At 42.1% G+C, this 14,366-nt stretch overlaps 1 protein-coding gene across 2 annotated transcripts in view; it reads left to right on the forward strand.

Moving 5' to 3' along the window:
- Nucleotides 1-270: 270 nt before the first annotated feature.
- Nucleotides 271-14,366, forward strand: part of LOC140105362 (protein FRA10AC1) — a 29,361-nt gene continuing 15,265 nt past the window's right edge. Inside the window, exons 1-10 of one of the 2 annotated variants that reach the window (XM_072129272.1) lie at nucleotides 271-330; nucleotides 884-1,050; nucleotides 1,858-1,929; nucleotides 2,582-2,658; nucleotides 6,018-6,113; nucleotides 6,194-6,239; nucleotides 9,929-10,005; nucleotides 11,370-11,450; nucleotides 12,971-13,055; nucleotides 13,877-13,922. In XM_072129272.1, coding sequence (XP_071985373.1) covers nucleotides 1,039-1,050; nucleotides 1,858-1,929; nucleotides 2,582-2,658; nucleotides 6,018-6,113; nucleotides 6,194-6,239; nucleotides 9,929-10,005; nucleotides 11,370-11,450; nucleotides 12,971-13,055; nucleotides 13,877-13,922 — 592 coding nt within the window. In that variant the 5' untranslated portion in view covers nucleotides 271-330; nucleotides 884-1,038. Of the gene's footprint in view, nucleotides 331-883; nucleotides 1,051-1,857; nucleotides 1,930-2,581; nucleotides 2,659-6,017; nucleotides 6,114-6,193; nucleotides 6,240-9,928; nucleotides 10,006-11,369; nucleotides 11,451-12,970; nucleotides 13,056-13,876; nucleotides 13,923-14,366 lie in introns of those variants that run through there. The other variant, XM_072129273.1, reaches the window with a different exon arrangement.

Here is a 14,366-nt window from a genome sequence, read left to right on the forward strand (position 1 = left end):
ATCCCGGCTACCGCGTACCGCCGGGATCCCGCGGCGATCGCCCGGGCTCAGCTTCTGAGCCCGGGTGATCGCCATGACGTGATACTACGTCAATGTGCGGGAATGACCCGCATCCTATGACGTAGTATCACGTCAGGGTGCGCGAAGGGGTTAAAGGGGTTTTCCCATAATTCATAACTTGCTGATTGATGGGGGTCTCAGTGATGAGTGATTTATGGTGATTTATCTGCTCCCCCATTTAGCCTCTGCAGCGGCTGCATGATGATGATGTAATTTTCCCTACCAGCAACAGAACTGCACACAGCCGAGGCTGAGAGGGAACCCGTAAAGGTGAGATTCAGAATTTTTATTTTCCTTATTACACAAAAAAAGAAAATAGGGTCCAACATGAACATGAGGGCTAAAAAATGTATAAATTATAGGTTGGGGTGCTACAAGTTAGTGTTCATAAATGGGGGGCATTGTAAGTGGGGGGGGGGCTAGAGAAAAGGGTGCACTATACAGTGTGGGGGTGTGGGAAGAAGGCAATATGGGGGCTAATGTATACTGTTAGGGTACTAAGGGGGGCTTTTATAAAGTATGTGGGCACACAAGGCACATTTTATGCCATAGCTAATGTTGGGAGTTGTGTGATTGCCAACACTGGGGCCTAGAAAATCCCTAAAGATAATAAATAACTGGACCTGAATTGGATAACAGTGTGTCAGTATCAGAAGACTGCATTAGTCTGCTATTCTTCTCTGTTGGCAGCTGTAAAGGTACAAAACAACAGAAAACTCCATTATTACTGCTATATGGCAGAACATGCTGTGCTGTCAGATAGATACATCAGATCTCTATCACGATGATGATGGTGTTTATATCATGACAATTGTCCTTGCAGCAGTATCCCGGCTGAGGACCTCTAGTGTCACTGATGTGTACTGCAGACGACGGAACGTAAGGACGAGTCACTTGTTTCCGGGCGGACTGTTTACTGTGTAGCACAACCGGGTGCAGTGTGCGGGAGGCAGAGGGGACCGTGCTGCTGCCGGGACCATGGCCCGTTATGTGAGTAACCAGAAAAGATAGTGAGGCCGGGGCGGGAGAGGCTGCTACCGGGCCATGCTGGGACTTGTGGTGCTACCATTCTAGGGCTATGAGCTTCTTATCTCTTCATACACGACCCATAATGTGGAGCAACACCAGGGCCCCCGGATCACAGGAACTCCTACAGTCTATGGCCGTGCATTCATGGGGGAATCCTTCAAGAAGTGACAGAACATGAGAATGGGGTCTGTAGGACCCCTGGGGTGTCACAACTCCTATAGGACTAAATGCCTAATACTATAGAAGTGACAGGACATGAGAATGGGGTCTGCAGGTGTCACCAATCATATAGGTCTAACTTGTATAGGATTGACCCCTTATACTAAGGAGTGACCAGACATGAGAATGGGGTCTGTAGGACCCCTGAGGTGTCAGTACTGGTCCCTTCACTTCTATAGGACTAAATGCCTAATACTGTAGAAGTGACAGGACATGACAATGGGGGTCCCTGATATCTGGGGTGTGATCTCTGCTTCACTTCTATGGGACTGTACCCCGATTCCTATAGAATTGACAGGACAAGAGAATTGGTGTCCCTGATACCCACAGTGTGACCACTGCATTCACTTCTATTTGGCCTCTTTCTGGTTCCAACTTGATACAACATTAGCAACATGTTAGTCATGATGAAGAGTTTTTTTAATCGAAACGCATAGCTTTTTGTGGCTACCACTATGTGCTGATAGATTTTATATGATGATTTAATAAAGAAGCAAGAAATGTTTTCATATACAAGTCCTGGATCATTTGAATCTTTCTCATTATTAGCAAAAACCTACAACCAGAGGGTGTATCCTTCGCAATTTCAAGAGGACGGGGAGGATCACCAAATGCTCACAGGTGTTAGGAGTTCCTTTAAAGACACACTTGCCACATGGACTGTTCTTTGTATTCACATCTATAGGACTGTACCCCTATTCCTATAGAAGTGACCGGTTATGAAAATGGGGGTCCCTTAGACCTGGGATGCGACCTCTGCGTCATTGTCTTCTATAGAACTGTACTCCCTAATCCTATTGAAGTGACACAGCATGAGAATAGGATTTCTGCAGGACTGTGGATTGTGACCTCCACCCATTCACTTCTATTGGACTAAAGAAGTGACAGGACATGAAATTAAGAGTCTCTGATTCCGCACCATTCACCTCTATAGAACTTTACCCCTATTCTTATAGAAGTGACTGGAGAATTGGGGTCCCTGAACCACTGGATGTGACCTCTACCCAATTCACCTCTATGGGACTGAACTTCTTTTGACAGGACATGAGTATGGGAGCCCTGGAGACCCTGAGGTGTTGGATCTGCACCATTCACTTCTGTATGATTGTATTCCTATTCTTATAGAAGTAACAGGACATAATAATTGGGGTCCCTGAGACTATATACTGCAGACCTATACTGTACCAGGCACTGCCTGTCCTCATTGTATATTTTCTTACTCTATTGGTAACCATCTTTATTTACATTATTTTGGTTCCATATTACCTTGCAGACGCGCGACTATGATGCCTATGACTCAGATTTTAGTGATGAGGAAGAAGACCCTGAGAAAAATGCCAAGAAAAAGAGGTGAGCTTGTGTGTCCGGTCATAAGGCTGGTACCGGATGGCTGTGTTCAGTTTGTGATATATCGCTGGTGTGTTGCCCCTAATTCCCAGACTAAACACTGTATGTGGGGGGGTCATCTTAGATGTTTTCTATGATGCTGTGAGTCACTGTCTCCCCGTGGGGCCGCGATCCCGTTCTGTTACCAGTCATTCAGTACAGGACAGTGGTCTGGCTTGGAGACCGTGACTCACAGCATTATAAATGACTTCTGTCTGGACAGGATGGCCGACAGATGGTCCATTTTTCATTATGTCTGAGGGGTTCCACTCGGCACTAGCCAGAAAAGTGGTGTTCAGAGCCATCAGTGTTAACCCTTCAACGACATTCTATAGTTATTCTCATTCAGAACCTGCACTACTGATTTATAGCTTCTGATAAAAATATAAAATGGAGAAGAGAACAATCCTCCACCCCCCCTGCGAGGGTCCTTACACCTCCAGCAATGGGTGGTCATTTGGAGATCTATACTATATACACATCAGTTTTTATCAGTAATTAATGGGGTTGGTCACTAATAACAAACTCAATTAGGGTAAGTACAAGACCCTAATAGGGTCATACATATTGTACTTACTCGATAAGCAAAGGACATGGGATGTCAGAGGAAGTCCTGAGTCCTGCTGGATCATGTGACCCTCGGCTCAGGTGGACAACAGATAAACTTTACCAGGGGAAGTACAGTATGGGTGACTATTAGTTGCCCTGGTAAAGTTTGTCATTAGTGGCCAACCCCTTTAAAAATAATCATTTATTGTTAAAGGATTTCTTTTTGTCTGGGTTTAAACAAAGCTATATAGCCGGCCGGGGCGAGAAGAGGAGCTAAGAAAACGAGCAAGTGTATACTTACCTTCACCGGCGCTCCCATTATTCTGTGCCGTCTCCCATTGGTGCTGTACCTCTGTTCTCAGGGGCGGCCACGTCAACCCGACCACTGCCTCTGTGAACAAACAGAGGAAGTGCAACAACGCGAGACGGCACAGAAAAACGGGAACGCCAGCAAAGTTAAGTATAAGCCCGCTCTTGTTTTCTTAGCCCCCCTCTCATATAGTTTTGATTAAACCCAGACAACGCCTTTTAAAGAAATCTACCGTCAAAATCCATCATGATAAACCAAGGACAATTACTCATACATCCAGGCACCCTGAGTATGGTAATCTTCTTATGTATTTATCCAACTTTTAAAATTATGCTAATGAGCTTGAAGTGCCACTAGGGTTGTTACCAGAGCCCCCTCAGCGCTGTAGCTTCACAGTGCTGTGTAACAGGCTGTGTAGCTGCAACATGAAGGGGTTCTCGTTAAGGACTTCGGACTAATTAGAATAATTGTATAAGTAGATTTCAAAAGGATGGAGGCCATGGGTTATTAATACAAGAAGATTACCACAGTAATGGTGCCTGGATCTATAAATAAGTGTCCCTGGTTTATCATGTTTGATGGTATTTTAATACGGATGACCCATCCATTACATTGTTTATCAGATTGGTGGGGATGACACTTGGCACCCCATAATTAGCTGATGGCAGGAGAGGTGGCACCAGGACAGTCTATGGAGTCGTAAGTACACAGCGCTGTTGACTGGCTGCAGCAGGGAACTGCAGATCAGCTTCAGTTGAAGTCTTCTCTCTGCCGTGGCTTCTAGTATCAGCTGATCTGTGGGGGGGGGGGGGTCTCGCAAACCTTTACATATGTGATAGAAACATAGGGGGTTATTTATGATGGCCCCGCCACTGCTCTTGCGCAGCCCGATGCATCAAGAAGCTCCGGGCTGGGGTAGAAATGTGAAATTTCGCAGGCTGCAGCGAGTGTGCAGGCGAAGGGACAGTAATGTCCTCGCCTCTCCCTCCCTTCATGCACCACTGGCGTGACAATGGCGGATTGGGGAAAATAATTGCAAGTGCTAGCAATAAACATTTGCAATTATTTCAGGGCTTCTCCGCCACTACGCAGGGGCCCTGATAAATATTCCTTATAGTCTGTACATGCAAAAAAAAAAAAAAATGATTCCCCAAGTGCTACGTTTCATTCTCTAAATCCACCTTTGCCAAACCTAGGACATAGTCTATAGATATTTTAGGAATAATATAATCCTAAAATATTGGTTTAGGATCATTTCAATAATAAAATAATGAAAAGACTTGGGAGGTTGTGGTGACCGCTCCAGGGACAGGATCATTGAGCAGAGGCTCGTTGATAGTCCTATCATTGCTCATATTTAAGTTTGTGGTTACTAATGTTATTATTCTGCCAGGATCCAAACCACAGAAGTGGCTTGTTAATTAGTTTGGTTTTTGTCAATTGTATTTCATTACTACTGATGTTTGTCATAATGAAGAGGTAGGCAGGTTTGTGGCATTGCCATTAGATACATAGAACTGAGATGATGGGGCAAGACGCGAATGTATGGGGGACATATGTACGGCCGATATAAGTCCCCCATACATCGCAATGGGCGCACGGTGCTAAAATATGTTGGGTTACTATTTGGAGTGGGGAACCATGCTGGATCTGAACTCCTCATTGAGAAGTATTACATGGTGATGTATATAGGGAGGATGCTTTTAGGTCTGGTTATATCCTAAATAAAAGGTATGTTCTTTTGGTACTTGTCATTGCTTTTAATTTTGTGGAATATATTAACTAAAAGTGGTGGTGTTGTTTTTTTTTTTTTGGGGGTGCATTTTTGATACAGTTGCTTTTCCCCCCCCATTGTTAATAACACATCAGTTACCGTGCATCAAAATGACATGCAATTCTTTTTTTTTTTTTTTTCTGAGAATTGTTTTCATTCTGTTTTATCTGCAGCAAGTGAATACACCCTGAAGTTTAAAATGTGGGCAATCTGTTTCACTTGTGTTCTCAATTGTTCCCTTGCAGTTCTTAAAGCGGTTATACTGTCTTTGGTTGTTATCCCCTTTGCACATGGGATGAGCCCATCCATGCTGCAACTTCACAAGCTGTTACACTGTGCAGGAGCACTTTCCTTCTCCCGCTGTGTGAGATTGTAGCAGACAGAGGGAGAGGAAACTGCTGATGGGGTAGAGCGAAGCCAGAACACAGAGGGGCTCTAGTAACATCTCTTTTTCTGGGTCAGGAGCATAATTACAAAAGTTGATTGTAGAAGGAAGGAGGCCAAGAAGATTACCACAGTCACGTTGACTGGATCTATGAGTAAGTGTCCCTGGTTTATCATGATGGATTGTGATGGTAGATTTCCCTTAACTGCACATGATCTGACTGATATTTGGAAGTTTAATAATGTATGAGCCCCCCCCCCCCCTAATATCTGTATATTAAATTGTTCTTTGCTGTTGTATTCCAGGAAAAAAGAAGATGAGGAGCTGCTTAGAAAACCCTTCCAGAAGGAGAAACGGGGGAAGGTTGCGCACAGACAGGTGGTGGAGCAGGAATGGGACAGGTATAACATGAGCCTCTTCTTGTCCGTCAGTGCTTCTCGGTGATCTGTGTCCTAAATAATATCTCCTCTTTCCCAACAAGGGAGGAAGCTCGTAACCAGCGCTTCCATCTCATCTCTATGGATGCCGTATCCTTTGTCAGCCGTCCCAGGGGAAATCTAATAATTACTTCCACCGGCTTCATTACAGCTTCCAGCCGCAGTGTTGTGGCTGCAGGATAAATTGATGGTAATTATAGCAAGTGCTGCTCGAGATTGTGGAGCAAAATATTGCAGATTGAGGAGTTTTTTTGTTTTTTTTTCAGTATAAATAATTACAACCGACTAGTAAATCTTTTCCGAGTACACTGCAACGTACCGACAGATTGCAGAATCTGAATACGCCATCTGGCTTTGATACTGTGTGCGTTCCCCAAATGCTATTATTTTATTTTTATATTTTTGTTATAGGAATTTTAGAGCTTTGCATTTACATTATGGATTTAGAATATTGCTTCTTCCAAAGTCTTTTCTCTGCTGGGAAATATGCAAATAAATGAGCAATCAGATTTTACTGTTCCCCAAACCCTCCCCCTGCCGAGTAACATGATTGCAGATCTTACCATGAGAGCAGGAGTCTTAACAATGCCCTATTATTACATCTATGTTCAGAAGGGAGGTATTAAATAAATGTCCCTCAGTGATGGAATACTGTAAGGGAACTTAAAAGGACTGTCACTAGATCTTACCCCCATTATACTCCCAGCAACATCAGGTAGGGGATGAAATGTGTAGAATTCCCTCTTATAAGAAATCTCACCATTTACCGACAAAAAAAAAACCTTCTAAAGTCGTTTGAAAATTAGCAGAGAAGAGTCATATTTAGCAGATGCGTCACTTTTAGAGGCTGGAGAGGGAGGGTCTTGTCTTCAGATCTATATTATCTAGAAACATGGTTTTGTTGACAAATTAACCCCCTGGTACAAACAGATGTAATAGTACATCGGTGTGTCAAAAGGTACTTGGAGAGGGCTTATGGACTGAGAACCCTCCTTACAGAATGGGGGTGTGACCCAAACGCGTGTGTTAACACTTTACTTGCATGCATGTATGTTCGTGGAGAGGGCTTATACGTGCATGCATGTCTATTGGTGCTAGCATCTTATCTGTGATACTTGTTCCTTGTCACTTCATCATGGAGTGATGATCCATTGTCGTGACAGCCTTGGGACTTGTCATTAATGCAGATCTGTTACAATGTGCATGTGGTACCTTGTAACAGATCATGTGCAAAAGTCCCATATACTGCTATACTGTAGTATGGCAATATATGGTGGGATAGCTCAGACAGTAAAGTACCAAATTCTAAATATTTCAAATCACCCCCTTTCCCTAGAACGAATATAAAAATCATAAACACCCCAATCAATTGTTATTCTCAGTGGTGAACCCTGAAACAGAAAATAGCACCCAAATGTCCAAAACGCCACTTTTTTGTCATTTTGCAACTCATAAAAATGTAAATAAAAAAAGGCTGTACAGTCCCTTTAATGGTATCAATGTAAAAGCCACCACATCCTGCAAAGTGACACCTTACACAGCTCTATACGCCAAAGTATAAAAAAGTTATTAACTTCAGAAAATGGCAAAATAAATAATTTTTTTTTTATTTTCGTACAAAGGGGTTACATTTTTTTTAAAGCCAAATAAAAACATACATACATTTGGTATCCAGAGGACCGTACTGACCCAAAAGTGGAGGTGACGGTGAAAGCTGTAAAAACAGAACCCACAAGAAAATGGTAAAAGCGTTTTTTTTTCCACAATTTTACTGATTTTTTTCCATTCCACAGTACATGGCATGGAAAACTAAATACTGCCAAAAGAAAGTACAATTTGCTGCACAGAAATCAAGACCATATAAAGCTCTGTACAAAGAAAAATAAGAGGTATGGATTTTTGAAGGAGCAAGAAAATGTAAACACAAAAGGAGCTTCAGCAGGAAGGGGTTAAAGACAAGAATCCTATTATTCAGATTGTGTCTGAAGCTACAGAACCAGAGATACAGGCAGTAAAATAAAAAGGTGGACATTGGATCTTTATCTGTAGCTCAAACTTCCAACTATGTCTATAACTGCCTGTATGTGACAGAACCACAAATCTTCCAATCTGTAAAATAACACCAAAATCCTGTCTCTAGATGGTATAGAACCAAAGATGGGGGCGTCTGAAGTGTCGCTTCCCCTGTAGCCTCTAAATGGGAATCGTTTTAAGCAAAATATGACTCTTCTCTGCTCATTGTCACATGATTTAAAGCAGATTTTTTTTTTTTTAATAGGGAAATGAGTTTTACAAAGGAATCTAGAAAGGACATTTCACACCCGACCTGAGGGGAATATTAGTTTAGGCCGAACTCACATGACTGTTGGGGGGGCGTTTTTACGTTCGCCGTATATACGTCCCCCATAGGCCGGCAATGGGCACACAGCGCGGTATGGTTCAGCTCACGTCCGGCGCCGTTCCGTTCCCGTAATACGTCGGTGTGCGCCATTTATCTCTATGGACAGGGGCAGGAGCAAACAGCACTCACCCCCTCCTCCTCTCCTGTTTGTATGAATTCGCCCTTAGTGGGGTGAATTCTGAAGGCTGTGTCTGTTTTAAAGATAACCTTTCATCACCTCTGCCAATACATCCAAACACACTTTATACTTCCTCTCTAACCTCACTTTTCCCGACCAATCAATCCTATTAGATTTAGGACCTGATATACTAATTATGTGGAGGGTCTTGAGTAGACACCGAGGCAATTAGAATCTTGGATATCTGAAATGATAGCCCACGTTCCTAAGGAATGGTGGGGGATAGGGAACAAAATCAGAATCTATGTCTTGGGAACTATTGAGGTTGCCTGTCAGCGACGAACATCCAACTCCCCCCTACACTGGATAGCGATGTGCTGCATGTCATTATATTACATTTCTCCTCCCAACCTCATCTGGATCTTTTAACATCGCTTTTTCTGTGTTTTATTATGTAGCATTTGAGTTTTCTACTTATAGCGAAATGACGGTCAAATTAAAGAAAACAAACATGAAATGTGCTTTTGGTTTGTTACATAAAGGTGACATCATATCCTGTTATTAGATAATGTCCTCCAGAACACGATGATCTCATGGGCCGCCCGTTCTCTAATGCCAGGCTGGCAAGGCGGGCTCCGAGAACTTCAAAAAGAATTTTTTTTTTCAGATTTTTTAGAAATAATAAAGCAGGAGTTGTTTTGTTTTTTATTTTAGGTGTGCCAGGATTTTTTTCCATTTTTTTGCTTTGTTGGACCGTAGTCTGACAGGGATCATGCTGCACACTGCGAGTTTGCAAAATTACACTTTCTAAAATATTCTTTTTCCATCTATATTTCATGGGTTTTCATGATCTCTTTTTGGATATTGTTATACATAGTTTTTCCTTTTAAGGGTAATTTGCCAATATACATCTAATAATAGTTCTGCTCTGCTTTCTTGATATGTAAAGTGAAGCCTCCTTTGTTTTACCTCATCAGCCAGAGATTCCTGACCATATAATGGCCGCAGATGGAGGATCATGTGATCTCTAACTGTCCATGAACAATCGCCCTACCAGGACCTTATAATAGTATTCATGAATATAGAGATCAAGATCCTGGCAGGGTGATTGTTTATGGACCATCTGCAGCCTGCCATGTGAATGAGGCCTAATACTTGCCCCTAATACTTGCCTCAGTTCTCTCCTGAGGCTATGCTCTCTGCACTCTGCTCATCTATATGACCCTCTTGTACTGTTTTCCTTAACCTCAAGTATTTTAGTTTGCGAGACACCAGAAGTTTGTGAATGACTACATTCTGTATTATGGAGGCAAGATACAAGACTTCCAGCTTCCCAAGTAAGTGCTTATTAAATTATTATAGATGGGTAGAACCTGTCAGCAGCATTGACCGTGACACAATGCAGACAGTGTTGGTAGTCCCGCAGAGCCGTGTAACCGGTTACTTCTCAAAGTGCATCAGGGCATTTCCTTACACAGCTTTGCTCTTGGCTCCCTGCATTGAGCTGCTCCACAGACCCTTCTTTCTGCTCTGAGTAAAAGCCGTAACAGGCTTCTGGTTATTGTAGCAGTCACTCAGAGGGGGTGGGTTGTGAAGTTGTTCTTTGTTAAAGCTAAGAGCACAGCAGTGTGAGGATAAAATCCTGGAATATAAATGTATTATACTCAGTCCTGCTACTACTAGCATACAGAACCGTATGGTTACTCAGATCTCCAGAGCGAAGATCTAATACTTTCTGCATCTCTTTATGGTCAAACTGCTGACAGATTCCCTATAGAAGTTTGTGCCCTCTAGTCATGTCTTTCACCATTTCATCTGCCCATTTTTCTACTATCCAACTCCAACTCCAACGACCGTTTATATTTGTTTTCCATGGCCTCCTTCCTTATAAAGTTAACCTTAAAAATGATTGATGCTTATGAGAGAGAAGGGCTCTGAGGGTCGTCATTATCAGAACCCAGGATCGGCTCAAGGTCTCATTAAACCCCTGGGCGACAGAGCCTCAGGCCCATTTGCAGTGGACCTTGTGGTGGCATTAAATATTTAGAAACTAAAACAGTCTCCTGTACCCTAGTTTATTATAATAAACTGCCCCCTCATAGTTATATTATATAACTGCCCCCTCTCACCCTATGGAATCATTAGATACAGTTCTCTCTCTCCCCCGTGGATTCCTTATGTACAGCCTTATGTGGGCCCCCCCAGCAGCCCCTCTTGCTTTATCTTCACAGGCTGTCACACAGTACAGGACCAATCCCCCTCTCACTGTGAGATATTACATTAGAGGGAGGGGGAAGTGCTGAGGGGAAGGGAAGGCTCATTAGCATACTTTTAAACGTTGATTTTAACATATATAAGTAGATTACAGCAGTCATGGTGCCAGGATCTATGAGTAAGTGCTCCTGGTTTATCCTGATGGATTTTGATGGTAGATTTCCTTTACACAATCATTGATGCCAAGCTTAGTGGAGTTGCCTCCCAAAATTGTCCATTCTGGTTGTGTATGCTTATGAGGGGTCCAGTTTATATGACAAGATAGTCCTACCGTAGTAGTGTTCCTTCCTAATACACCAGTGATACTTCTCACCCGATGTGAGTATTTCTCTAGACCCCCAGTAACAGCCACAGTACCTGGAATTTCTTCTCTGATCCCTTTCCCTACCGTATTGGTCTCTAAATCTTTCTTTTTTTTCTGTGGAAGGGTTCGTAAGACAGACTTGGATGTTATAAGAGAAAATCACAGATTCCTTTGGCAAGAAGAAGATGAAGATGACATGTCCTGGTAAGTTACATAAGGCTCTGTACACATTTGCATTGGAGGCTTCTTTGCTATTCCCATCATATTTCACTGAAGGAATAACAAAGTGTAATAATTTACCCATTAAAATAATAGACCCAATTTGTCTGTGATTGGGTGTATGGGGTGTCTATAAATAAATTGACATCCTCAGTGTGAGAACTGCACGGCCGATGACGTATGCGATTCTGGATTCTAGCAGTCACAACTTTAAGTCAACAAGGCTCGGATCAAGAACAGTGTTAAACACATATGTTAACCTAGATAAATTAGAAATGTATAGGCCCTTGTAGGTCTGTCTAATGTGAACCTTCTATTACTTTCAACAGTGTTATTTCGTAGGATAGCATCCATACTTGGTGATGACACCAGCTTAATTTTAATCCAATGATCACCCCCCCCCCACCACCTTCTTGTACCAACCAGTTACGCACTCTTTGTAGTGGCCAGAAGCTGTTAGATGCTTCAGAAGTTTTTCAATTGGGGTTTTGGCTTGTAACTTTGTGCTTTCTATGACTGCCTGAACATCTGAATAATGGGGTCAGCTGTCAGCCCCCTCTGGTAAGAAATTGACGGCCTTTTGGTCGGCCACTTATAGTTAGAGACAACCCCTTTAAATGTATGATATTTGGTTCCCACATTAGGGGTTTTCAACTCAAACACTCCCCCTGCTGCTCCATTCAGCCTCTGAGATATTAAAGGGGTTGTCCACTTTCAGCAAATAATTGATATGGTTTGTGTAAGGAAAAGTTATGCAATTTTCCAATCTACTTTCTGTACCAATTCCTCACAGTTTTTTTTAGATTTCTGCTTGCTGTCCTGCTATAGAAAGCTTTTATGTTTACTTCCAGTGTATAGAAATCTGTCCATGGTGATGTGATGGTCACACAGGTGCACTGCTTGTTATTATCAAACAGAGTAATCACAGCTGTGAGTTATAACGGGCCGTGCACCTGTGTGACCATGGACAGATTTCTATCCACTGGAAGTAAACATTAAAGTTTCCTACAGCAGGACAGCAAGCAGAGATTTAAAAAAAAAGTGAGGCATTGATACAGAAAAGTATATTGTAAAATTATTTAACTTTTCCTTACACAAACCATATCAATTATTTGCTGAAAGTGGACAACCCCTTTAACCCTTTTTACTTTCAGTAACAATTTTAACAATGTTCTAATTTTAGTTTTCCGTAATAACACTTTCCACAGTGCTCTACATATTATGGGGGACATATGCAGACAAAATAAGACATTAGAGTAATAATATGGTCAGATAAAACCATAGGTGTGAGGGCCCTACCCGCAAGAGCTTACAATCTAGGTGTGGACATTTTAAATGAAGTTCAAAAGCAGAAATATAATCCGGACCATGAAAAATTAATCATTACTTCCGCTTAACATTTCTCCCCTCCTATTAGCTCCACATAATGCTTCAACGTGGACGCACACATGGAAGTTTTCCTTTCTCAGCAAAAAAAATAAAGGTATTTTTTGTTCTGCTCACAGGGAGAAAAGAATCGCAAAGAAATACTATGATAAATTATTTAAGGAATATTGTATTGCGGATCTCAGCAGATACAAGGAGAACAAGGTTTGTGGCTATGATACATAATGTTGTTTGCTGTGTTCTATGTATTATGCAGCAGCCTGTAGTAAGGCTTATTTTAGTCTTTTGTTAGTCATGTATCTGCGGAAACACGTTGTGATAGTTGTGCCACAGAAAACAAAGATCCTGCAGCTGACATAGAAGTCTATCAGTCTGTGGTGCTATATACTGTAAGCACATATATTGCAGTCACAATCCCTTTTCTCCCTCTTAAAGGAATAATCCAAAAAACTACTGCTGATGGTCTTTCCATGGGTTTGGCCATCAATAGGGGGCAGACAATCCACCCCCGCAGTCATCCACTGTTCAGCCTATCATATTTGGAATTAGAGTGAAGTGGAATCGCCTACATAGTTCTAGTTTCTGACCACTACAGAGAGTACAGAGCTAATTACTCCAGGCTCCCTGCTCTCTGTTAAGGACAAAGAGTCTAGAAGAGTTGCTGTAGACTTTGTGTATACTTTTATAGGAAGTAATGACAAATCAGGGCAATGCTGCCAGTGCATGTTCATCCACAAGACCCTATTCATCCGATAGATTCCAAGATTCCAAAATGTCAACAACAAGCTATTATACATGGAGGTATATTTTTGTCTTTCTTTAGAATAGCCTACTATGTTACTCCATACACCTTGGTAAGTAGCCCAGGGCTTAGAATCTGCAGCATGTAAAACATTACTGCAAATCCTAATTGTGGAAATGAATCTTTACAGGGTAAAGGTTGAACTCAACCTTTTCGATGAGAAGTGGATATTATTACAGATCAAGTGTTTCACGCTAATGTTCTTCTTTCATTTATGTTACAGTTTGGATTTCGATGGAGAGTGGAGAAAGAAGTGGTCTCTGGGAAAGGTAATATTCTATATTCTACTGTACTGGAAATCTCAGGATGCAATCCTTCCACATTGCAGTCCTTTGTTGTAAGGATACATCAGGCGGATTCCCAACTTATCCAATCACCAGTGGGCTAGGACGTATCCTACTGTATGCACATATGCTGTATGTTCCTCATCCTTACACCCTGAAAAGAAGAGGAATGAACATCGGTAGTAGCCATTGATTGTGTACACAGGGATGCCACTGTCCTTATGTGGACCCTGGGAATATCCCAACGCATACTTAGCAGAGGTCGGGGATGGATACCATACAGTTGCATCCATCCCTATAGGCTATTATTGCCTCCACTGATCATAAACATTAATCATGTGGGAGATGGTTTGGAAAAATGCTACATCTTTAAAGGAAACCTACCACTTTGGTAGGGCTTATAAGCAGCACATGCCGAGCACCAGCTCA

This window comes from Engystomops pustulosus, chromosome 11 (assembly GCF_040894005.1).
Source record: "Engystomops pustulosus chromosome 11, aEngPut4.maternal, whole genome shotgun sequence".
NCBI lineage: Eukaryota > Metazoa > Chordata > Amphibia > Anura > Leptodactylidae > Engystomops > Engystomops pustulosus.